Raw genomic sequence first — 24,595 nt, 5'->3', positions numbered from 1 at the left:
CCCTCCTCCCAGTGTCCCCCCTTTCTCCCAACGTAGCCAATTAGCTGCTGAACCTTTTCGCCTCCAACCTCTGAGATTTCCCAGCCGACATAAACCATCACGGAACTGTGTTGTCAAAGACTTTTCATGGGCGAAATCAACTGGCTGTTGTGAGTTTCCTGAGCTGTGTGGCCGTGGTCTGGTGCTCTTAGTTCCTGTCCGCGGGCAAAACGTTAGGAGCTAAAACCACAAGACCATGGCTACCCAGCCCAGAAAAACCACAACAGTCGTAACAGCACTGTTGATTTTGTGTTAGCCTGATGCTTGAGGCTCAGAGTCCGCCGCCCTCTGCTACCTGCTTAGATGGCAGAGGACTCGCAGACTTTGGGGGTTCTAGACTCGAGGAAGATTTGCTCTGGACACATAAAGCGTGTGCTTCCTGGAGTGGCTAACTGTTGTCTGCTAAACTGTTTTTGAAGCTTTTGTCTGTTCCACTGTAGGATAGTTGCCGCCGCTCACCAACCCAGTGACCTGGTGCAGGCATCTTTGCTGTGCTTTGGCATTAACCTTTGACTTGTAGCTGTCACCCTGGTTAAGGTACCCTCGTGTGCCAAGAAATCATGACCTGATCTTCCCTGCTTGTTCCATTGCAAGTGGCTGGAAAACTGAGGGTTCTTTTGGTGCAGGGGTCTGCAACCTGCAGCTCTCCGGATGTTCATGGACTACACATCCCATCAGCCCCTGCCAGCACGGCCAATAGGCCCTGCTGGCAGGGGCTGATGGGATTTGTAGTCCATGAACATCTGGAGAGCTGCAAGTTGCACACCTCTGTCGTGCAACTCTTAAACCATGGTTAAGGTGAGATGTGGTTTTCAGACCCACTTGGAATCATAATTTGACATCACTGGTTGTGGCCAGTCTTTCCCTGCGGCCTTTAATGTGACCCTTTTGTCTGCACTGGGCTGCAAAGGGCTAGATCCCCACAGCAGTAGATAATGCAGGCATCAGGAACAAAAACCACAGGGTCAGTCAATCCTTTTCAACTTCCATTCTCAAGGGAACCATTCACTTTGAGTACTGAGGAACCTCTGTGACGTTGTAGAGAACTTTACGCCCTATTAGAGTGCATCTTACTGGCTTCCCCTTCCTAGTGTATTTTTCTCACCCATCCTCCATGAAAGCTTAGGGCACAGAACACATGTCCTTGCTCATTTCATTGTCAAAAGCTTAGGTTTCTTTGACTGGGTGTGATTGACCCACGCTCTCGTAGCAAGCTTTGCAACAGCGTAGGAGTCTGAATTCTGGTCTCCCAGATAGTAGTCTGACATTCTAGCCTTTTGGAGACGGCAGTCACCTTTGGAATTCTGGTGCAGCACGGTGGGCACAGCCACAAAATGGCCGCTGCAACTCTCTTGAAAATCTGCACAGCCGGTTGGAAATCTTGCAGGCCCAAAACCTCCCCTGGCCTTGCACGCTTTCTGAAGATTCTTTGCCGGCCAGCTTAGTGGCTACCAAGAAAACTGTCCGGGGGCGCCACATTGAGGACTGGTGTTCTTTCCGCTGCACACAAACTCTTCACTGGCTGTCCTTGACTTAGAAGTGAACTTCCCCTACAGCTGTGCGCGGTCAGGGGGAGGGGTGCGTGTGGCACAGTCTATTTTGGGAATCTTTGGGAAGCTTCTTAGAAGTTTTTGGGAGACTGTTGTGGTTTGCTGTAATACTGTCACAAGCCCAGTGGTTTAGCCACCGTTAACTGCATAATCCCTGGATTCAAGTAGAAGGAAGTATTTTCTGTGGCGTTGTAGAGACTCAGCGATAAGAGTTCTGTTCAAAACGTGGAGGGTGCCTGATTTTTTGAGTAAGCTGTTGACAATACTCTCGACCTTTTCCCCCCTTGATATCGCTATACCTCCAACCCAACGGCCCTCAGATTCTACTGACCTTTCTCTTTAAAAGAATGGCGTCTTTTGAGAGAGCAAAATGACCTGGGGTTGGGGGGGGGGGGGAAGGAGGAGATGAGCCGCCTGTACGTTGACAAAGCCCGTGAATTTTTTTTTGAGAAGCAGTCTCCTCACATTTCAAGCAGCGACACTGTAAGGGCCGGAAGCTTTCGCCACACTGCAGTTTGGCCTTCCTGGGACTTCTCACCCCACGCAGAGCTTGGCCTGTGACCAGAGGCCAGTTGGGTTGGACTGGCTCTTCCGGGTCCTAAGCAGCAGTGGCTTAGGAGGTTAAGAGCTCGTGTATCTAATCTGGAGGAACCGGGTTTGATTCCCAGCTCTGCCACCTGAGCTGTGGAGGCTTATCTGGGGAATTCAGATTAGCCTGTGCACTCCCACACAGGCCAGCTGGGTGACCTTGGGCTAGTCACAGCTTCTCGGAGCTCTCTCAGCCCCAGCTACCTCACAGGGTGTTTGTTGTGAGGGGGGAAGGGCAAGGAGATTGTCAGCCCCTTTGAGTCTCCTGCAGGAGAGAAAGGGGGGATATAAATCCAAACTCTTCTTCTTCTTCTTCTTCTTCTAATGTGGTCTGGTTTAAGCAGCAGCAGATGCCTGGCTGGTAGAGTGATACAAGAGTGTGATGCAGTTGCATCCTGTAATCGCAACAGGCAAAATCACACCAACATGACAGCTAGCTTTGATCTCTGGGATGGAGATGGCTATGGAAATTTACCCAACTCAAGATAGGAGCCAAATGGGCACTTCAAAGGGTTGGAGCGCCTCATGGCAAGGAGGGGAGTTTTCCTGCGGGGAAAAGACAAAGGGGCATTCCATCACGGACCTAGCCCTGAGAAGCATCTCTCTTGGCTTGAGGTCTAAACAGGGACGGCAAGAATGTGCTTAGCTGAGAAATCTCTGTCACCGAAGTTTATTTTTATTTCTTTGTTTTGAATTTTCACAATAAAATCCTTGAGACCTCAGCTGGTTTTGGAGTCGTTGGAAGAAAGGACCCAGGTTTTACAGAAACAAGCGTAGCTCTCCCAGGCTTGATTTCGTCAGATAGTAGCAGCGATAGAGGAGCTGACCTCCACTGATCCTGGCTATTCATCATATGGTGGCAGCGGGCTTTCCAATACTATTCATCATAAAGAGGTTCAGCGTCTCTCCCAGCCCCGCTCACCATCCTCATTCTGCCCACTTAAATGGGACCTTTCTGATGGGACCTGGAAGCGAAGGCTGTGTCTTGCCCTAGTCTGTCGTAGCTCAGTGGAATTGTGGCGTGGCTTCTCTGTGCTTTCATTTCCCCCTCATCCCCCCAGCTCTTTATGATCTCGGAGCAGAGATTGATTACTGTGCTAACTGTGTTGTCTACAGGCCATCGCTGTGTGGGGTACCCTCCCAGTCAGTATCTAAAGTGGCGTCCGGGATTTGGAGGGGGGGTGGTGGTAATTGCTCGAGGGAGGGGCCAGGGTAAACCAGAAGCCAGTTGTGTTGAGCAATTCGGGCTCCAAGGAGAGAGACTGACTCAAATCAAGGTTCTCATCCTCGTGGCTTGCCTTTTGGCCTCCTGGGAGCTTAAGCAAAATCTTTTCCACTTTGTAATGATGGCTGCTTGAAGCTGAGCTGCAGTCGAGTGAAGTAATCCATGCCGTTCATCTGACGCAATACTGCAGTGATCTGTGTCACCCTATCCGAGGGGTCTGCAACCTGTGGCTCTCCAGATGTGCACGGACTACAATTCCCATCAGCCCCTGCCACCACGGCCATGCTGGCAGGGGCTGATGGGAATTGTAGTCTGTGCACATCTGGAGAGCCACAGCTTGCAGACCCCTGCCCTATCCCATATGGCATTATGTCTAGATTTGGGGTTGTACGTTATAATCATTGCAACTACCCTATAAAGTAGTTCACCGACACCCTCGTATTGCAGAGTGGGCGTGGCCTGCAGCCACGGCAGGCAGGATTTGAACTGGTTTGCTGCTGCAGTGCACCATTTTGAGCTGTTGCTGTAGGTTTCCAACACTCATGACCCCGTTTGAAACCAGTTTTTCAAAAAGGGAATACATGAAAACTGCATGAAATTGCATTTCAAAACTGAGAGGGGTACTCCAAGATGTATCCCTAGAAAGTAAAAGTAACAAGATTTGTAACCCCTCTGGAAATAACCTGCCATAAATATAAAAATGAAAGGTAAAGCCGGTCTCTTGTTCAAGCACTGGGTCATTCCTGACGCATGGGGTGACGTCACATCATGACGTTGACTCGGCAGGCTATGTTTATGGGGTGGTTTGCCACTGCCTTCTGGCTATGGAAGGATGGAAGACCGAGTCAACCTTGAGCCAGCTACCTGAAACCGAGTTCCGTAAGGACCAAACTCAGGTCGTGAGCAGAGCTTCGACTGCTTCGCTGCAATAGCTTCCCACTCTGCGCCACAGGACTCCTAAATGTAAAATTGGGAGGGAGACTGATACGCACGATGCTGGGCTGAACTAAGGGGAGTTCCTGTAAGTCTCAAATGCTGGTGTTGTCTTTCTCTCCCCCCCAGCACGTCAGCCATGTCTCTCCTATATGAGTGTGTGAACACAGTGATAGCAGGTAAGGCGAAACGTTTGAACCCCATGTTCCCTTTTGGGCACAGTAGAGAACAAATAAGAAATTGTCGAAGGCTTTCACGGCCGGAATCACTAGAGCAGTGTTTCTCAACCTTCCTAATGCCGTGACCCTTTAATACAGTTCCTCATGTTGTGGTGACCCCCAAACCTAACATTTATCCATGTTACAGATGGAGAACACTGATGCAGAGAGTCTTAGGCAGTGGTCCTCAACCTTCCTAATGTCGCGACCCTTTAATACAGTTCCTCATGTTGTGGTGACCCCCAACCCTAACATTTATCCATTTTACAGATGGAGAACACTGATGCCGAGAGTCTTAGGCAACCCCTTCTGTGAAAAGGGGTCGCCGAACCCTTCTGCACTAGAAAGCTTAGGTGTTTTCTGAGTTGTATGGCCATGTTCCAGCAGCATTTTCTCCTGACGTTTTGCCTGCATCTGTGGATCCTCTGAAGATGCCAGCCACAGATGCAGGCGAAATGTCAGGAGGAAATGCTACTGGAACACAGCCATACAACCCAGAAAACTCAGAACACTCCTAAAAATGCTGCATTGCCCTTGAAATCTTACAAGCATTCCAATAAGAATAATTTCTGCATACAGCTTTGTGTTGAATATAACATTTTAAACAGCGCTATTATTTTTCCATATTCAAACATTTCAGTTCAAGTGTTTGCTGCTGCAGGGACATAAAATTAGTGTGTGGTATTTTTTTCAGTTCTCTCCTGGGCTGGAGATCAAAACAGATTGTAAAACAGATAAATCGGATCACGTTCTGTTTCGGGCATTGGAAGTTTTCCCACCATCATTTGTTTTGACCCGCTCGTTCCCGCTTCCCTGGGAGCGTAGTTGGAGGCAATGGCTTTGGCATACCCTCGGTTCATAGTGCAGTCCAGATTAAAAAAATGTTGTTTGCCAGGTACGCGCCTGGCTCTTCACTTCCCTACAGCTGTCCAAAGCTACATCAGCCTGGTAAATAAGTCCTCTGGGGGGGATTTCTTTTTGCTAGCTTGCTCTCCCCAATATGCAGCTCCGCTCCAAACCAGGGTTTCATCTCCTCAGCGTTAAAAAGGAATGATGGTCTCATATTCTTCTGGAATGCTGTCTTCACAGTAACCTGCGCATGATTTTAATTCACCCTCTGCTGCTTCCAAGACTTGAGCACTCCAAGTTCCAGACCACTCGCTTTCTGCTAAGTGACTGTAATCCATCGATCACCTTGGCAGTGGCTAAATTCTTGGAAAGCATTTTAAACACCCGTATTTAAATGTTTTTAGAAGTTTTCTCTTTTAAATGGAAACATACTAATAATTTATATGCCATTAAAGGTGAAAATGAGAAAATGAGAAAAAGGAATGATGGTTTAGCGATGTTGGTTCACAGCATATTCCATCTGTTTGCCATTCCTGTTTTTAAGCAGAGTTAGCAGCATGTCACGGCAGCTTGGGAGGACTGGTATCCCTATCAGATCATGGTTTGCAAGCTGACCTTCACAGGCTGGGACTGGCTCCCCAGCACAATTGCATGCCGTAATTCGGCATGTATAAGTCGCGGGACGAAGACAGTTGAATCCCGAGGCTGGACCGTACCACTTTAGCCTGCAGGAAAACTTGGCAAGTTAAAAAAAGAAGAGGGGTTCTTTTCCTGTGCTGACTTCCTGGCATTTAGTGCTCGTGGTGGACCCTCTTGAAAACGCCTGCAGTCTAAAGTGGCACGGTCCGTTCTATCACTCTGTTCTCCAGCGTCCTCAGAGCAGGTCTGCGATATCACCATAGGACTACAGCATTAAAGGGAAAGGTTCCATTTCCTTCCCTTTCTGATCCCTTGCAAAAGGCCTCCTGGTGTCCTGTGATTAACCAGCAGGCGACTTTGTGAGTTACGATGCAGTCATCTCTGCGTGTCTCTTCCCTATTTTTGGTGTAGCTGGGGAAAGGCCTTGTCCCTTAATACTAGAACCAGGGGGCATTCATTGAAAATGCTGGGGGGAAGAATTAGGACTAATAAAAGGAAACACTTCTTCACGCAACGTGTGATTGGTGTTTGGAATATGCTGCCACAGGAGGGTGCAGTGATGGGCCACTCAACCCGGGATAGCTTTAAAAAGGGCTTGGACAGATTTATGGAGGAGAAGTCGATCTATGGCTACCAATCTTGATCCTCCTTGATCTCAGATTGCAAATGCCTTAGCAGACCAGGTACTCAGGAGCAGCAGCAGAAGGCCATTGCTTTCACCTCCTGCATGTGATCTCCCAAAGGCACCTGGTGGGCCACTGCGAGTAGCAGAGTGCTGGACTAGATGGACTCTGGTCTGATCCAGCAGGCTAGTTCTTATGTTCTTATGTTCTCTGCTGTCTAGTCCACAGCCAGTTGCGTTGACTTTTGGAGCAACTGGATATAAATTTAAACATGTGTCTGCTTGTATGTTTCAGTCTTGATCTCTCTCTCTTCGGGGATGCCCAACCACAGTGCCAGCATCCAGGTATGATACCTTTTTGGGCACCTCCCTCTTTCACTTAATCCCTCTCACAGGTGGGAAGGACATGGTCAGAAACAATACATTTCTGCCTACCAAGTGTTGGACGGAAAGCCACAGGCCAGGGATAGGGAGCCAGAACTCTGAACTCGGCGGATATCTTACATCCAAGGCAGTTCTGACACTGCGCAGTGCTTAAAAGCCAACAGTCCCCGTTTCTTTGTTACCATCAACATGACTGCAGTCCAGGATTGTTGGATATCCTGAGAAGCCAAGACTGTGCCTTTGTAGGTGGCAGGACCTCTTTGTTTTTTTCCGTAAGCTCTTGACTGGGTCAGGAGGCTTGTCAAACGGCGGGGCAGAGTTTCTCCTGCTTTGCTGTGTTTACAAGCGTCTCCAGGCACAGAGGATTGGCCCTTTAAAAACCCACGATGTTCCATACAGAGCCTTATTTTATTTATTTATTTTATTTATTAAATTTATAGGCCGCCTCATCCCCGAGGGACTCGAGGCGGCTCACAACATGACTGTTTCCAGAACAGTAAATCAATATAACATAACATTTAACTCATTAAAATTCAGCAGCAATTAAAACAATAGTTACAAATTAAACAACAAAGGTTGTGTAAAAAAAACACACACAGGCGCCCGGTCTAAAGGCCAAAAGGGAAGGGAGGAGAAGGCAGGGCCCAGGATGGAATCAGGGCCCTACCAAGATGGAAAAGGCAGCTTAGTTCCAGTTTCAATGGGGGGCAATAGAACCACGGCCAGCGGTTGTATTTCATTGTATTGTAGTGTATTTCATTGTGTATTTCAGTGTATTGTGTATTTCATTGTATTGTCGAAGGCTTTCACGGCCGGAATCCTCTCTTAGCCATGTGAATTGGTTGTATGGTTATAATTTTGCAGCATTCTTCTCTGATATTTCGCTTACAGATTTCCTGTGGCTGGCATCTTCAAAGGATTCCTCTGAAGATGCCAGCCACAGATGCAGGCGAAACGTCAGGAGAGAATGCTGCTAGAACACGGCCACACAGCCCGGAAACCACACAGCACCCCAGTGAATTTCATTGTTGGATAAGAAATGATTTGGTTTTGGTTTTTAATGATTATTTTTGTGGCAAGATTAATTTACGGTATGTTAGTCTTTAAGACGGGTTGATGTTTGCCACAGCAAACTAACACACCTGCATCTTTGAAGTTAGATTTGCTGTAACTAATGCCAAACCTGCTGATTAAAGGGCCTTCCCCCCTTCCCCTCTTCTGGTCATTAATGCTCTAAATATACTTATACTTCTACTTTGATAGCCAAGTGGCCCAATCGCTTTAACCAACAAATGGCTGACCTTCTCTCCACCTTTTGTGAGATGGTAAACTTTTGTATTTTTCTTGCAGCTCTGTGTGCAGAAGCTGAGGATCCTCATAGAAGATTCGGATCAGAACTGTGAGTTTGAGCCTTTGTGGAAGTGGGTTTCACAGCATGGCAGTTCAGAGGCTAAGCAGGAGCAGCGGTGGCGTAGTGGTTAAGAGCAGGTGTACTCTAATCTGGAGGAACCGGGTTTGATTCCCCGCTCTGCCGTCTGAGCTGTGGAGGCTTATCTGGACCACTTAGTCTGTACAGTCTCACACATGCCAGCTGGGTGACCTTGGGCTAGTCACAGTTCTTCTGAGCTCCCTCAGCCCCACCTACCTCACAGGGTGTTCGTTGTGAGGGGGGAAGGGAAAGGAGTTTGTAAGCCCCTTGCAGGAGAGAAAGGGGGGATATAAATCCAACTCCTCCTCTTCTTCTTAACAAAAGCCTTTTTCACTTAGGCCATTGTGCTGCTCATGGGAAGCGGTACAGATCTGTATGCAGTTTATTCCCATGAAGTGTAATTAAGCCAGTTGTAGGACTTTGTTTGGTTTCCAGGAAAAAGCAGACTGTCAAATATGGGGCAAATTAAAATCTGTCCAAGTCTGAGGTTATCCCTGTTATCATCTATGTATCAGTTTTGCAAGTGTAGCCCTTGTTTGTGGATACCCAAATCCATAGATCAGAGTCACACTTATCCAGAACAGATTTTTTTGTACAAACTTGGGTGACATTTGCGGGGGGAGCGGGGGGGTTAATTTCACCCCAAAGTAAAAAAAGCTTCTGCACAAGCTCAGATAATGCTCTTTCTTACCTTGAGCATCATGGTTGGTGCTGTAGTGGTCCAGTAGCTGCCCTGGGCCTGGCGTTGGCTGGGCGGAGCCAGGGGCCTGCCGTAGCTGCCTTGAAGCCTGGGAGCCACGGCAGACTCAACAAGCAAGGGCCGGGGGTAGGAGGTGGGATTCCCCCAGCAAATTTTATGGGCCCACACTTTTATATTCCAATAGCAAAGTCGACCAGACCTGAGGATACTTAAATCCAGTGACAGGAGCTGTGAATGGATAAGACAGATATTTCTATAAACCTGAAAAACGCCTCAGCTTTGCAGAAAAATCTAAAATCTAAACAAAATTACATTGTGGGGTTCAAAAATGCTCCAAAGATGAAAAGAATGCCCGTAGCTTTAAAAATCAAGCCTTCAGTGGCAGTTGCTAAGCAACACTAGTATTCTAAGTGACTTCTGTCAGTAAAAGTGAGGTGGGAACAGGGCCTTTCCAGGATAGTTTTGGCCTTGGAAGGAGGACTTATTGGGACCAGGCCAGGCAGCAACCACTGAGTGATGCGATACCACCCAACTACATGATTCATCTAGACCTGGCGCCTTGCTACTGTCAGCCTGTTAAAGCCAGTGTGGTATAGCAGTTAGAAATTCAGAACAGGGGCTGGGAGACCTGGGTATAAATTACCACTCTGCCAGGGAAGCTAACTAAGTGATGTTATGCCCATCACATGCTTTCAACCTAACCTACCTCACAGGGTTGTTGTGAGGTTAAAAAGGAGGAGAGCAGAATGGTGCAAGTTGCTTTGGTCACCACTGTGGGAAAAGGTGGGATATAAATTAGATAAACAATCAGTACAGTTGTGGATGGACTGCAGATGAAAGACTTGTCGGTGAATGGCTGAGGAGGAGAGGATAAGGCAGGGAAAGGGAAGAGGATATGGAGGTTATCAAAAGGAAGGAAAAGGAAAATAACATGCGGTGGGGGCTACAGGATAAAGTGATCCCCCCCCCCCACCAAATCCTTGAGGGTTCCCTACCATGCAAGTGGGCCTGGCCTAGTAAGCTGGCGCCACACAACTGTGACGTAGGCCCTTTCCGCACACGCATGGAAATGAACCTCCACCGGCATGAATTGTGCTGGTGGAGGCTCGGAGGCCGTTAGCATGCTAGCGTGCGATTGGCCCCAACTTCCCCTCCAGCCGGAGAGCGGAGCCAGCCTTCAGTTGTTCTTCGACTGACCTCGCCTTCCAGCATTGCCTGAGGGTTGTAGGGAGTTTCACCCACGCTGCCCTCCGACCTCCAGGGGTCAGAGGGCAGCGTGGGCGGGTCTCTGCAGCCCTCCAGAGCAACGCTGGAAGACGAGGTCAGTGGAGGCGATGGGAAAAGCTTCGTCTTCCCTGCGGTGCACACCGCACTGACGGGAAGAAGCTGCTTTACAAAAACCTCGTTGAGCGAGGTTTACAGCACCGGCTTCACGCCACTCCCGGGCGGCCAGGACGGCACTGCTGTGATGCAGCAGCGCCTCCTGTGCGAACAGCTGCGGTGTTTTTGCCATCCCTGGGTCGCTGTATTTCGCTCGTGCGGAAAGGGCCATAGTTCCGCTCGTGCGGAAAGGGCCATAGTTTTCCTAGGTAGGAACTGCAGCAAGGTGGTGGAAGGGAAGGCAGTCTGAAGACAGAAGGACAGATAAAGGTTTGCTGCTTGGTAGGAAAGAGTGAAGAAAGGAAAAGAGACACTACGGGGGCCTTCAGGGATGGCCAAGAGAAAATAGTGGGGGAGGGGGAAATTAGATGCCCCTGCACATCCTTGTGGGTTCCCGCTTTTTTAATAATGAGCAAATAAGAAATATTGGGAGATATCTTTTCCTGTGGGATAAATTTGCATTTTTAACCTTGGAAGATCTATTTAAGAACAGGAGGAGGTTTCAGCTATAACAAGCAGAGCTAATGAGAAAAACACTTTCCTCCTTCAGTATTTTCAAATAGTATTGTTTAGTCATGTATCGTAGGTTTAATTTTTTTTAAGTGTGTATGCAAATCTGAGGCAAGCAGTTCGAAGTATTCATTGGTGACAATATTTCAAAAGGGCGACTATGCCTTGTTTATTGCTAATCATTGAAGCCGCGACGCTTTGCGCGTTGTTTGAGAGAAAGTAAACGAGAGAAATCTTGAAAGGCGAATAAATTTGCTGACAGCTGCAAATGGGAAACTACAGAGCCCCTGTCAAGGTCAGAATCGGTTAGTAAAATCTGGTGTGACGAATTATCTAATTTGCACCCAGCGACCAGCTCCGTTCTCGGGCGGTTTTTCTCATTAGCTTAACACCCTGCCGAATCCCCCAGTCAGATCAGTTTAAGGCAAGCGATTTGAGGGAAATGTGTTTCTTGAAGCACAATGGAATTTTCGGCAACAGAATAAGAGAGAACTTCTTTGAGTTGATGATCTTCTTTAAAATAGAGCATGACTGCTTTTTATTAGGCAAAAACCTGGTAAGCCGGTAAGTTCAACATGTAAAGCGACTTAATCCCCGCCCAGTGCCATGAAAAAAATGCAGGGGCCTCCCTCACCTCCTCTCAGACTTCTCTCTGTGCATAAGATTATGGCGGATCAGGTTTTAGCTGATTGGCAGAATGCTGTGTACGATTTGGAAGTCCTCCACACACCTAACATCTATCTGAAATCCACCAGCGGAAAGCCAGATTAGCCTCTTGCGTTGCACTTTTTTTTTTTAGTGAAAGTGACAAGAACAGAAATATACATACATTAGCCTTCACTGGCATAATCCGAAAACAAAATAAATGCATCGGTATTAAAAGCAAAACAGCCCCCAAAGGACCATAACAGACACATACTATGAGATACTCTCAGCTATCTCCATAATAAAATTGGCGACCTCTTCCCAAAAACCAGGGTCAGAGTTATTCAGCAATAAAGATAACCTAATCAGATCTGGCAGCATCTAGATTGGAAAAGAGGATATAAAATTGATATGTTTGGATTCTGATTTTAACAAATCTGGTGCAGTGCAGGAAGTTGGTGGGTAATAGGGTTTCAACTACCCAGAGCCCCTCAAGATGGGGCATATAAAGTTTCTAAAACAATAAATAAATAAATAAAAAATAAAACCAATATTGACTTGCAGCTGCAACAACTCCCGGGCAGGATTTTTTCTAGGTTACTAAACCTACCCTTTGATAGGGCAGAGGGCATAACATTGAATCATGCAATGGTGAGAGCTCTCCTTGCTCGGGGGTTCATTAGAACATAAAGGTAGAACATAAAGAACATAGCAGCCAGGGAGGACTCCAGTGGATTCATAATTTCATTATTCCTGCCAGCATGGCCAATTGACCATGCTGGCAGGGGCTGATGGGAATTGTAGTCCATAACATCTGGAGTGCCAAAGGTTCGCCACCACGGTAATAGGCCATACTGCTCTGCTCGAATGGAATCACAAGAACAGAAATAAATATTTTAAGCTTAATAGGTGATGAAAGAAAATTGATTCCCAAAGGGATTATGAAAATAACTAACTGCTGGACTAATAATACATTTTGGTGACTCACATCAAATTCTCAAAGCAAGGTTATGGCGAAAAACACCAATAAATCTGCTTTTATATCACTGAAATAATGAATTGTCAGGATGGGAGGCGATCTGGTACTTTCCTGCTGAATCCTAAGGATTCTCAATTAACAGGAACACCTATAATTAGAACCATAACTTCCTGACCCTGGTGACTAAATTGATGACTAAATTAACTTCTTATGCCTGCTCTTAAACTTGTCTCATGGTGTCCTTTATTTATAATGAGTTCAGATTCTAAATCAAAAATGGAGGAGGAGGAGGAGTTTTGGATTTATATCCCCCCTTTCTCTCCTGTAGGAGACTCAAAGGGGCTTACAATCTCCTTGCCCTTCCCCCCTCACAACAAACACCCTGTGAGGTAGGTGGGGCTGAGAGAGCTCTGAAAAGCTGTGACTAGCCCAAGGTCACCCAGCTGGCGTGTGTGGGAGTGCACAGGCTAATTTGAATTCCCCAGATAAGCCTCCACAGCTCAAGCGGCAGAGCTGGGAATCAAACCCGGTTCCTCCAGATCAGAGTGCACCTGCTCTTCGCCACAGCTCTTAGCCACTACGCCACTGCTGCTCCTCGAGTTTGCCCGTATGTGTTTGCAGTACGTTGTGAACTGTCCTTTGTCTCAAGGGTCAAGAAATAATGGGAGAATCTAACCAGATTTTCTGCTATTCCAAAAGGGAGGAGGAGGAGGGAATTCTCTTTGGTCATTAAGAAGGCTATGCTGGAAGTCAGCGACCCTGTATGTCAAAAAATATACACGGTGAGGGTTTGCTGCAAGGAGGGAAATTGGGTAGGATTAGGTAGGACTGTACCCAACCCGACATCTGTAACAAAAAATTGAAAAGCTCCTGTCCCAGATCCGCATTTCATCTTTTTCCCTGCCTGCTTTTATTCTGCCAACTGAGAAACCTTTTTATGCTACTGTCAAAGTTGGCTCTTTTTATCTCATAAAAGCATCTGCTTCAATACATCCGTTAACATTTGAGGTGTCACAAGCTGCTTTTCTGTGTTCCTCACTACCAGAACTGTTACTAGGGTGCTGTGGGTTTTCCAGGCCAGCCACAGATGCAGGCGAAATGTCAGGAGAAAATGCTACTGGAACGCGGCCATACAGGCCAGAAACCCACAACACCCTAGTGATTCCGGTCATGAAAGCCTTCAACAATACACTTACTGTTTCTTTTGGCTTCTGACATTCATTGATCATTCCTGTGTTGGAATAGTACTGTAAAACTAGCAAAGTCACATATGACTGTGAAAAGCATCTTTGCCTTTTGATCTCCTGGAGGGAGGACAGGAAACTATGCAGAGGTGCCAGGATGAAACTTCAAAGGCCTAAGTTACCTCGTGGCCTGAACAGAGTTTTCCTGAGAAGGGGAAAACAAAGGTTTTAGAATTCCATCTCGAGACGTGGTCAGAGAAGCATCTCTGGGCCATGGGTTCCCGGAATGGGGACAAAGAACCAAAAGAAATGTAACCAGCTGAGCAACCTCCGTGCATTTAAGTTGTATTTCTTTGATTTCTGTTTGTCAATAAAAATCGTTGAGACCTCAGCTGGTTGGAGTTATTGGAGAAAAGGACCCAGGTTTTACTGAAACAAGCGTGGCTCTCCCAGGCGTGCTTTCATGATAATTCCCCTGTCTCTTTAGCATAAGGACCAGAAACTTGTCTCTTAACAAAAAAACCCCCAGAAACATATGGGATTCTTCAGCAGCTGAAAGTGTTGCACATTCTAATTCCCCTCTGGTTCACTGCATGCGTAGTTAACTTGAGTGCAGGGTGGGGTGGGGCGTGTGTGCTTGTTAGAGATGGCCTTGGAGGAAAAAAAGGTGTTTTAGCAGGCATTCAAAGAAAGAGAACGGAAATGATTGTTCTCAAGTTGCCCCAGAGCTTGCCAAAGGCCAGGCTCCCAGGACCTTTGAATGAACATCCAAGTGTGCTTCGGGGTTCCAGCACCGCTGTATATAGTCAGGGTAAAAACAAAGGTTAGCCTCAGAAATGTGGCTGTGTTTGTGACTCTGTTGTGTCTTCCCTCCCCAGTGAAGTATCTGGGACTGCTGGCCATGTCCAAAATCCTGAAAACTCACCCCAAATCCGTCCAGTCTCATAAAGACCTCATCCTCCAGTGCTTAGACGACAAGGACGAATCCATCCGCCTCCGCGCCTTAGATCTTCTCTATGGAATGGTGCGTTGCTTACCTGCTTGGTTTGCCCCCGTTGCCAGCAGTAGTAGGAAGACTACAGCACCCCTTTACACCTGTGGCTAGCTTCTGATCTGGAGTAGCTTTTGTGTGCAGTGAGCCCAGCACCTGTTATATTGAGGGGTGCCCACAGAGAAGGATCTGGCTATTGCTGGGGACATTGTGTAGTCCAGGGGTCTGCAGCCTGCGGCTCTCCAGATGTTCATGGACTACAAATCCCATCAGCCCCTGCCAGCCGTTCAGGCTTAAAAACGGCCTGATGGGAACTATACTTCCCAGGAGATCTTGTGAGCCCCAAGGTCTCCTGGGAACTGTAGTTCCTCAGACCGTTTTTAGCCTGTACTGTGAATAGGCCTTTTTTTCAGCCTGAAAAAGTTCTAGGAAAAGGAAAGGAACAAAGGGGGCGCCACGGGAGGCGGGGGGGAGGGGCCTGGGGGCGATTTTCCACCTCCCCAGGCGTGCGCCTGGTGCATGGCACACTCCCTGTCCTCTTGTAGCTCCGCCACTGCTTCCGTGTAACCTTTTCCGGCTTTGGAGATGTCTACCGTTATTGCTCACGCATGCACGTTTTTAAGAGATGTCTGCTTCTTCCTTAAATAAAACCTGAGGTTTTCATAATTCTGTATTCTGTGCTTTTATTGCAGCTCTGAGCAATCCTGGGGTGATAGCTGCAAGTGAGCCAACTCTTATGGTTGTTGTGGGCTATGTGGCTGTGTGGCCAAGGTCCGGCTATTTTAGCTCTTAACGTTTTGCCATGGATAACTCTGAACATGCCATCAGATACAGGTGAAATCAGGGGCTGAAACTGCCGGACCACAGCCACGCAGCCCAGAAACCCCACAACAGCCAGTCGATCAGGACCATGAAAGCCTTTGACATTGCGCAAAACTCTTGGTGTTTTTGACATCTGCCTTGTTCCTGCTGACTTTGCTGCAGGTGTCGAAGAAGAACCTGATGGAAATAGTGAAGAAGCTGATGATCCACGTGGACAAAGCCGAAGGGACGACCTACAGGGATGAGCTGTTGACCAAAATAATTGACATATGTAGCCAGTCCAATTACCAATACATCACCAACTTCGAATGGTCTGTAGGCGTGGTCTTTGTGTGTGTTTGAGTGTGTTGTGGGAGTGGCTGCTCAGGAGCCAAATAATTGGTGTTTAAGCCGTTTCATGCCCTCCTGCCCCATGTCTGGGGATGTCCTTCTTGAAAATTCTCTAAAGGACATAGGATCCAGGAAGAGAACAGTAAAAGGAGGAGGAACCTCAAAAGGCAATAGTAGGGCTATCAGGGGAGAGGGAATTGTCCAGGCCAGGGGTCTGCAACCTGCGGCTCTCCAGATGTTCATGGACTACAATTCCCATCAGCCCCTGATCATGGACTACAAATCAGCCCCTGATCATGGACTACAGTCATGGACTACAATTCCCATCAGTTCATGAACAACAATTCCCATCAATTGGCCATGCTGGCAGGGGCTGATGGGATTTGTAGTCCATGAACATCTGGAGAACCATAGGTTGCAGACTCCTGGTCCAGGGAAAAGAGCAGGGGTCTTCAAACTATGGCCCTCCAGATGTTCATGGACTACAATTCCCATCAGCCCCTGAAAGCATGGCCAAGTGGCAGGGCTGATGGGAATTGTAGTTCATGAACATCTGGGGGGGCATAGTTTGAAGACCCCTGGAAAAGAGGAAAGATCTTGGGGGAGGGCAGAGATCCATGATTGGAGACAACCATCCAGGTCTTTGACTCTTGTCGCCATCTCCCCAGCTTCCCTTAGCAACCCTTCTCCCCCTCCTCTCTGCTTGTGCGATGCAGGTACATCAGTATCCTGGTGGAGCTGACCCGGCTGGAGGGCACTCGCCACGGGCACCTCATTGCATCCCAGATGCTGGACGTGGCCATCCGAGTGAAGGCTATCCGGAAGTTTGCCGTGTCTCAGATGGCAATGCTGCTGGATAACGCTCACCTCCTGGCCAGCAACACCCAGCGGAATGGGATCTGCGAGGTGCTGTACGCCGCCGCCTGGATTTGTGGCGAATTCTCTGAGTAAGTGCTTTGAGGGCGTGCAGCAATGGGGAAGGCTGACTTCATGGGGGAGGGAGTGGGCCCAAGCGTGGTCCGGGAGCCTACTGAACAGCCTTCTTCATGCTTCCGAAGGTGGCTTAGTGCAGGGGTTCCCAGCGTGGTGCCTGCTGGCTCCTGAGCGCCCGACAATACCCTTTCTGGTGCCCACCAGGTGTTTTGAGAAAGCGGGAGGGGCTAGGTGGGGTTGGTGCCCAGTAGCACTTCAGATTAGCAGACATCCACTAGGCAGGACTTAAACCTGAAATGCTGAAGCGTTGCTGTCATGGTCATGTGTAACCCTGACATTTTGTGGTTGGCTCCTCCTCCTGTAGTAGCCATTCTGTGATTGGCTCCACTTTCCATAGCATCCCTTTTGTTGCCGTGCCCATGGTTACATGTAAAAATTCTAAGGGTCTCCACAGAATAAAAAAAAAGCTGGGGTTTAGTGGGAAGTGGATATCTGCTTAGGGGTCTGCAACCTGCGGCTCTCCATATGTTCATGGACTACAATTCCCATCACCCCCTGCCAGCATGGTCAATTGGCCATGCTGGCAGGGACTGATGGGAATTGTAGTCCATGAACATCTGGAGAGCTGCAGGTTGCAGACCCCTGATTAAAGAAACAGGACTACATATTCCGTGTGTTCAGGAACCAAATTCCAAGTTCATACAACCCTATATATATCTTTTCAGTGTAGCCTTCACCGTATTAATTGTCCAGTAGTCCAAAGAACTTCTTGTTCAGTATCCATTCATGGACGGTAGAATTTGTCATCCATTCAAAATAGGTTACTTAAATAAAGAGTTAATTAAGAATTGGAGCCTTAAGTGCAGCGTGATTATTGTGATATAGCAGACCTGGTATAAGCCTGGCCATGGCATTGATCTTGTTTGTTTTCTTAAAACTGTGGGGGCTCAGAAGGCATCCGTGCTTGGGGAACTGGTGATGGCTCTTGGCACCCTAGTGCAGGAGAGGTACTCTGATGTGTGGTTTCATCTCTGGCGTGTGCTCTTGCGCATGACCCTGGCTGCACAGTCCAGGCCAGTGGTGGCAAACCTATGGCACGGGTGCCAGAGGTGGCACTCAGAGCCCTCTCTGTGGGCACGCGCAAACAGAGTGCCCTCCCCCCCACATCTAGGCTGGCCTGGGCTGCTGGGCTTGATTATTAGCACTAAACCTAAGACCTAGTTTTGGGGAAACAGTGTAGGTAACCCTGTTAAGCGCTGTAAACCCCACTGATTTTCATGCGAAGAACTAAAGCGCGATCCTTTACCTGAGAGTAAGCTCGGTTGCTGGCAATGGGGCTTTCTTCTGAGTAAACCCTCCTAGGGTCGTGATTCACCCGTTGGAAGAGTTGCATGGTTGCTTCAAAGCAAAGCCACTGACTCCCACCAAGCTTACTCCCGAGTAACGCACGCCTCGGAGCCAACCGTTTTTTCTAAACTAAAAACCTCAGTATTCAGGTTAAATTGCCGTGTTGGCACTTTGCGATTGGGTTGCCATTTGGGCACTCGGTCTCGAAAAGGTTCGCCATCACTGGTCCAGGCGCTCTTCAGCTCCCTGTTCTCTTCAGGCATCTGGAGGAGCCGCACCAGACCCTGGAAGCCATGCTGAGGCCGAAGGTCACCACCCTCCCAGGTCACATCCAGGCAGTTTACGTCCAGAACATGGTGAAGCTTTACGCCTCCATTCTGAACCAGAAGGAGGAAGCCGGGGAGAAGGAGGAGGCCCAGGAGACCACCCAGCTGATGATCGAGCGCTTGCCTCAGTTCGTGCAGAGCGCCGATCTCGAAGTCCAGGAGCGGGTAATGGGACCATCTCCGAGCCTTCCGGACCAAAAGGATCTTTAATGGGCCTCGTTGAGGAAATCTTGTGTTACAACTTCTCTCCCCATTCCCTTTTGCTCCTCAGGCGTCCTGCATCCTGCAGCTAATGAAATACATCCATAAGCTCCAGTTAAAGGAGGTGCCGGTCGCTGAGGAAGTGACCGCCTTGTTCGCCGGGGAACTCAACCCCGTGGCCCCCAAAGCACAGAAGAAAGTTCCGGTTCCGGAAGGGTAAGGTCCCCTCTGCTCAGGACAAGAATATTAGCTTTAGATTCTATCTTCAATGCAAAGTTTTCCCACCAAACAATGGGAGTTCCAAACTGTGTCCCTTACGCAGCCCTGTGTTTAGAACTGGGGCAAAACACCCTGGAACATAAAGCTTGGCTTAGAGCCTTCAGATTTTGGCTCCGCCTTCACTACCTGCCATCCGAACGCTCCCTTGTCTCATTGACACTACAGGACATGCAGGCTAACCCCTGGTTTTCTCTAATCGGGAGAAAGATTATTTCCATCGGCCTGCCTATTGAATCACTCTACCTAATGTCCTATTCAGAAGCGTACAATAGGCTCAGAGATCGGCTTTTAGATCTAGAATTTGCAAATTTACATCTAGCAGCCCAACGAATCTGCTCTCAAACACACAAAAAAATGCTATAGATCAGACCTGGGCATTATATGGCCCGCGGGCCACATCCGACCGCCCGATGACTCCTGACTTTCTCTGCCTTGTTGAGGGGAAGGCCCTCAAGAAGCTGGTTGCCTTGGCTGCCAGCTTCTTGGCTTCGCCTGCCTTGCTGGGGAGCGGTTTGAAAGCCCTGCAGAAGCCGGCAACCAAGGCAACCGGCTTCTGCGGGGCTTTCAAAAGCACCAGTCGATGAAAAAAGTAGGTCAAGGGACTTAAGTCTCCCCACTTGCTTGATTGTCACAGTGGACAACTATGCAGGTAGGTTAAGCCTGTGATTCTTTGTGCCAAATAGTGTATGCAGAGCTGTTGCCACTGATTCCAAGTTGATCTGTGCCCCTGTCTGTCACTTGTGCCCCTATTATGCAGAATTGAGTTCAGCCTTTTGGCCCGGCCCTCCACAATATTTTCTGTTTCTTATGCGGCCCCATGGAAAAAATAATTGCCCACCCCTGCTTTAGATCCTAGCTGTGTGGTATGGTTGTTCAGGGCCCGGGTGTATGAAGTCAAAAACTGCCCCAGTGGGTGGGCTGAAATATCCTGGAGACCTGACCATTTTTGCAAGGCAGCTCGCTAGATATTATGGCTGCAGGAACAAGTTTGGAAACAGATGGGAGAGAATATGTCAGTCTTACATGTCCGAGAAACTCAGGATGTTGGGCTTGGATTTCTGATGGCAAGGAAGGAGTAGATGAATGGATTCCCAGGGTGGGGGGTGTGTGTGTGTGCTCTCCTTGACCTGTAAAACCCAGGCTAGCCCAACCTCACCAAATCTTGGAAGCTAAGCTGGGTTAGTACTTGGATGGAAGACTGGCAGGGAAGGCCCCGGTTGCTTCACAGAGGCAGGGCAACGGCCGACCACCTCTGAACGTCTCAGGCCTTGAAATCCTACGGGGTCACCAGAAGTCAGCCGCAACAGGATGGTACTTTCTGCCACCCCCCTTGAGATGCGCCCTCGCCTCGAGCTTTCCTTCATTCTGGCCACCAACATCATCATCTTGTGCCTATATCCTCTGACTCGGGAGAGGGCATCTAGGGAGAGCTGTTGGGCTATCGAGTGGAGTTGTGTCTCTAATGCAGTGGTTCTCAACCTTCCTAATGCCGCGACCCTTTAATACAGTCCCTCATGTTGTGGTGACCCCCAACCCTAACATTTATCTATTTTGCAGATGGAGAATACTGATGCAGAGAGTCTTAGGCAGTGGTTCTCAACCTTCCTAATGCTGCGACCCTTTAATACAGTTCCTCATGTTGTGGTGACCCCCAACCCTAACATTTATCCATTTTACAGATGGAGAACACTAAGGCAGAGAGTCTTAGGCAGTGGTTCTCAATCTTCCTAATGCCGCGACCCTTTAATACAGTTCCTCATGTTGTGGTGACCCCCAACCCTAACATTTATCCATTTTACAGATGGAGAACACTGATGCAGAGAGTCTTATGAGACCCCTGTGAAAGGGTCGTTCGACCCTCAAAAGGGTCACGACCCACAGGTTGAGAACCGCTGCTCTAATGCTTCTGTGTAGTCCCTAAAAGTCACCTTTATCCTAGTCCCGCTCCCAGGGTGTTGGAATGCTTCTTGTTTTAGTACTTTTTTCTATCTATAAAGATTAGTGAGTCATCCTTGAGCTCAGAGCTACTTAATTTCATTAAAATATATGCCCAAGGACAGTCTTATTAATGACAAACAAATAGCTCCTCTAAGCATTCCGTAGTGCTGCAAGGTACTTCAAAAACGCTCCATGGAACTGAGCTGCCTGGGAGAGCGCTCTCCCTGCTAGGCGGCCCCTTATCTACACAGCACCTGTGTGGTGGCTGCGTACCTGCTTACCCCTTCAGGGAATGTTGATGAAGAAATATATTTGCCACAGCAGTATTAATCAAGCCATAGCTCTGGCATTAAGTTATTTTAATTCCAGCATTTACTAGCCTCCTCCTTCCCTTACGGAGCCCAAACTTAACATTTCAACTCGGGTCTGCTAGCAAACGCAGTCCTGAATAAAAACCGTTTTCAGATTGCAAGTGAGAACATTGCAGAACTTCTGGAGGAGGCGGTTCCATAATTGCGGGCCAGCCACTGAGAAGGTCCCCTCTCATATACCCACCAAACGAGTTTCTTTGAGACAGGTCAAGAGGGCCTCTCCTTGTGGTCTTCATTCCTGGGGAGAAAGATGAACAAGGACGTTCCTTTAGGTTCCCTGGTCCCAAACCATGTAGGCTTTGGAAGCAGAGAAAGCCTTTAGACATCATGGAAATCATGGAGAAAGTACGAGGCTGTGGCAGAGAGTTTCAGGTTGAGGTATCAGATTAGTGCAGGGGTCTGCAACCTGTGGCTCTCCAGATGATCATGGACTACAAATCCCATCAGCCCCTGCCAGCATGGCTAATTGGACCTTGGGCCCAATCGACCTTGGGCCAAATTGGCCATGCTGGCTGGGGCTGATGGGAATTGTAGTCCATGAACATCTGGAGAGCCACAGGTTGCAGACCCCTGGACTAGTAGAAAAGCCCCTTTCCTGTTGCCCAGCCAGCCTGACCTCTTTTAAAGGGGGAAGGGTAGGACTAGGTCACAACATAGATTTTAAAGTCTGGGGGTCTACACTGTACATTCCTCCCCCTTCCCCCAAGGCTTTAAGACAATGGTTCTCAACTTGTGAGTCGCAACCCCTTTGGGGGTCGAACGACCTTTTCACAGGGATCGCCTAAGACTCTCTGCATTAGTGTTCTCCATCTGTAAAATGGATAAATGTTAGGGTTGGGGGTCACCACAACATGAGGAACTGTATTAAAAGGTCACGGCATTAGGAAGGTTGAGAACCACTGCTTTAAGAGTTGTGATCCTGCACACCCTATTTGTGGCCTTCCAGTGGCCATTGTGTTTGATCACTACGGCCAGCAACCAGATGCTGGGCTAGATGGACCTTGGGCCCAATCGAGCGAGCTGTTCTGATGATCTTTAAAATAATGTTGTTACTGCTTGGGATGCTCACCCCGGCACTGTGGCTTTCTCACACCTGCAGTTTGGACCTCGACGCCTGGATCAACGAGGCTCCTTCGGACAGCGAGTCCGAGGACGAGAAGCCCAGGACAATCTTCCACGATGAAGAGACGAGGCACTCGCGGCACCGACAGCCCGAGATGGACGAGGAGGAGCTAGCCAGGGTAGGCAGGCTGCCCCTGAAGGGCTGTGAAGAAGTCACTGCCCCCTTTTGTGGCCTGGAGAGGACTCCTGTCCTGAAACCACCAGGGCACTGTGTGAAGTGAAGTGGAGGGGGCCTTGGCTCAGAGCTGGAGGAATGGGCTTGCGGGTGGAAGGTCCCAGGTTCCATCTCCAGTACTTTTTGGGAAGACCTTTTACTTCACGACAGACTAGAGAGCTGCTGCCAGTCAGCTAAGGGTCCTTCACAGTGGTCTAACTCTGTAAGGTGTAGTGCAGTGGTGGCGAACCTTTGGCACTCCAGATGTTATGGACTACAATTCCCATCAGCCCCTGCCAGCATGGCCAATTGGTCATGCTGGCAGGGGCTGATGGGAATTGTAGTCCATAACATCTGGAGTGCCAAAGGTTCGCCACCATGGGTGTAGTGTGACTCGTAGCATCAGACTACATCTTTCTCCTGCCAAATCCACTTGGTCTTTGGAGACAGTCCCAGTGTTTTCAAGAGACTGAGTCTGGCTGCCTTAACTCTATGCAGTCAGCTTGAGCCAGAAGAAGAAGAGTTTGGATTTATAGCCCACCTTTCTCTCCTGTAAGGAGACTCAAGGTGGCTTGCAAACTCCTTTCCCTTCCTCTCCCCATAACAGACACTGTGTAAGGTAGGTGAGGCTGGAAGAGTTCTGAACGAACTGTGACTAGCTCAGGGTCAGCCAGCAGGAATGTTGGAGCGGGGAAACAAATCCAGTTCACTAGATATGAGTCTGCCGCTCAGGTGGATGGTGGGGATCAAACCCGGTCTCCAGATTGGAGTCCACTTGCTGTTAACAACTACACCACACTGGCTCTCTAGTTCCCTTTTGGCAGTGCCATCAAACTCCTGGTCTCCTTCCAACTTGCTTGTCCGGTGGGGGGGGGGGGGGGGCATCTTGATAGGGCTTCTTAAAATATAAACGTATAGAGAGTGCAAGGAAATTCCACTAATCCCGCTTGGAATCTCTCTTTTCCTCTTCAAGCGTCGAGAAGTCCGGAAGCAGGAGCAAGCGAACAACCCGTTTTACATTAAGAGTTCTCCTTCCCCACAGAAAGTAAGTGTTGCCTTGACGGGACTTCCTAGGTGCTGGATTCCTCGCACCTTCCATGGCTGAATTACAGTTTTTGATTCTTAGTGGGCAAGGATTTTTGAAAATAATTCAGTGGCTATTTTTTTTTAAGTCAGGGATTGTTCCATCTTGCTGCTGAGTAGGACCAGTGTGTTTACATACATTCTCTTCTTCTCTCCCCTCCCCGGTGTTACCCAGCGGTACCAGGATGCCCCTGGCGTTGAGCATATTCCTGTGGTTCAGATTGACCTCTCTGTTCCCCTTAAAGTACCTGGTAAGCACATCACTGACTCAGCCAGTTGTTGATTTTATTTCTCCTCTGGAATGCGGGGTGGGGATTTGTGGATAGCAGAGGGTGTGGGTTTCCCAGAGGTGTAGCTGGGCCAAACTGCGCCTGGTGCGGACTCTGCGTGCCCCCCCCCCCAATGGGCCCTGCATATGCCCCCCCCCCGTTCCCCCCACTTACTTTAGTTTTTAGTTTCAGGCTGAAAAACGGCCTGTTCAGTTCAGGCTGAAAAAAGTGCGGGTAGGAACTACACTACCCAGAGCCCTTGGGGCTCACAAGGTCTCCTGCGTAGTGTAGTCCCCACAAGGGCCCATTTCAGCCTGAACAGAACAGGCTGCTTTTCAGCCTGAAACTAAACTTGAAACTAAGAACTAAGACGTGTGTCCAGTGCGAGGCGCACCCTTTGTAGCTTCGCCTATGGCTTTCCTTTCAGCTGTAATGAATGAAGCAAAGGGAAATGAGACTCAGTTGAGAATGTAGGGTATCCGTTCTGCTCCAGACACTAGAATCAACGTGGGGGAGCATCGTTCATTATGGTTCCTTTTATTTTCTCTATAGAAT

The 24,595-nt window shown here is 48.6% G+C and overlaps 1 protein-coding gene across 2 annotated transcripts in view; it reads left to right on the top strand.

The window, feature by feature from the left end:
• AP3D1 (adaptor related protein complex 3 subunit delta 1) overlaps positions 1-24,595 on the top strand; it is an 83,489-nt gene that overhangs the window by 34,174 nt on the left and 24,720 nt on the right. For both annotated transcript variants that reach the window (XM_048497175.1, XM_048497176.1), the window contains exons 9-19: positions 4,465-4,514; positions 6,959-7,008; positions 8,398-8,446; positions 14,753-14,898; positions 15,850-15,998; positions 16,734-16,964; positions 18,557-18,788; positions 18,895-19,040; positions 22,512-22,653; positions 23,662-23,733; positions 23,947-24,022. In XM_048497175.1, the coding sequence (XP_048353132.1) occupies positions 4,465-4,514; positions 6,959-7,008; positions 8,398-8,446; positions 14,753-14,898; positions 15,850-15,998; positions 16,734-16,964; positions 18,557-18,788; positions 18,895-19,040; positions 22,512-22,653; positions 23,662-23,733; positions 23,947-24,022 (1,343 nt within the window). The remainder of the gene's footprint in view (positions 1-4,464; positions 4,515-6,958; positions 7,009-8,397; positions 8,447-14,752; positions 14,899-15,849; positions 15,999-16,733; positions 16,965-18,556; positions 18,789-18,894; positions 19,041-22,511; positions 22,654-23,661; positions 23,734-23,946; positions 24,023-24,595) is intronic.

The sequence above is a fragment of the Sphaerodactylus townsendi genome, linkage group LG05, assembly GCF_021028975.2.
Source record: "Sphaerodactylus townsendi isolate TG3544 linkage group LG05, MPM_Stown_v2.3, whole genome shotgun sequence".
In the NCBI taxonomy this organism is placed as follows: domain Eukaryota; kingdom Metazoa; phylum Chordata; class Lepidosauria; order Squamata; family Sphaerodactylidae; genus Sphaerodactylus; species Sphaerodactylus townsendi.
The sequence above is the reverse complement of the archived record's forward strand: the minus strand, read 5'-3'. Positions and strand labels throughout refer to the sequence as shown.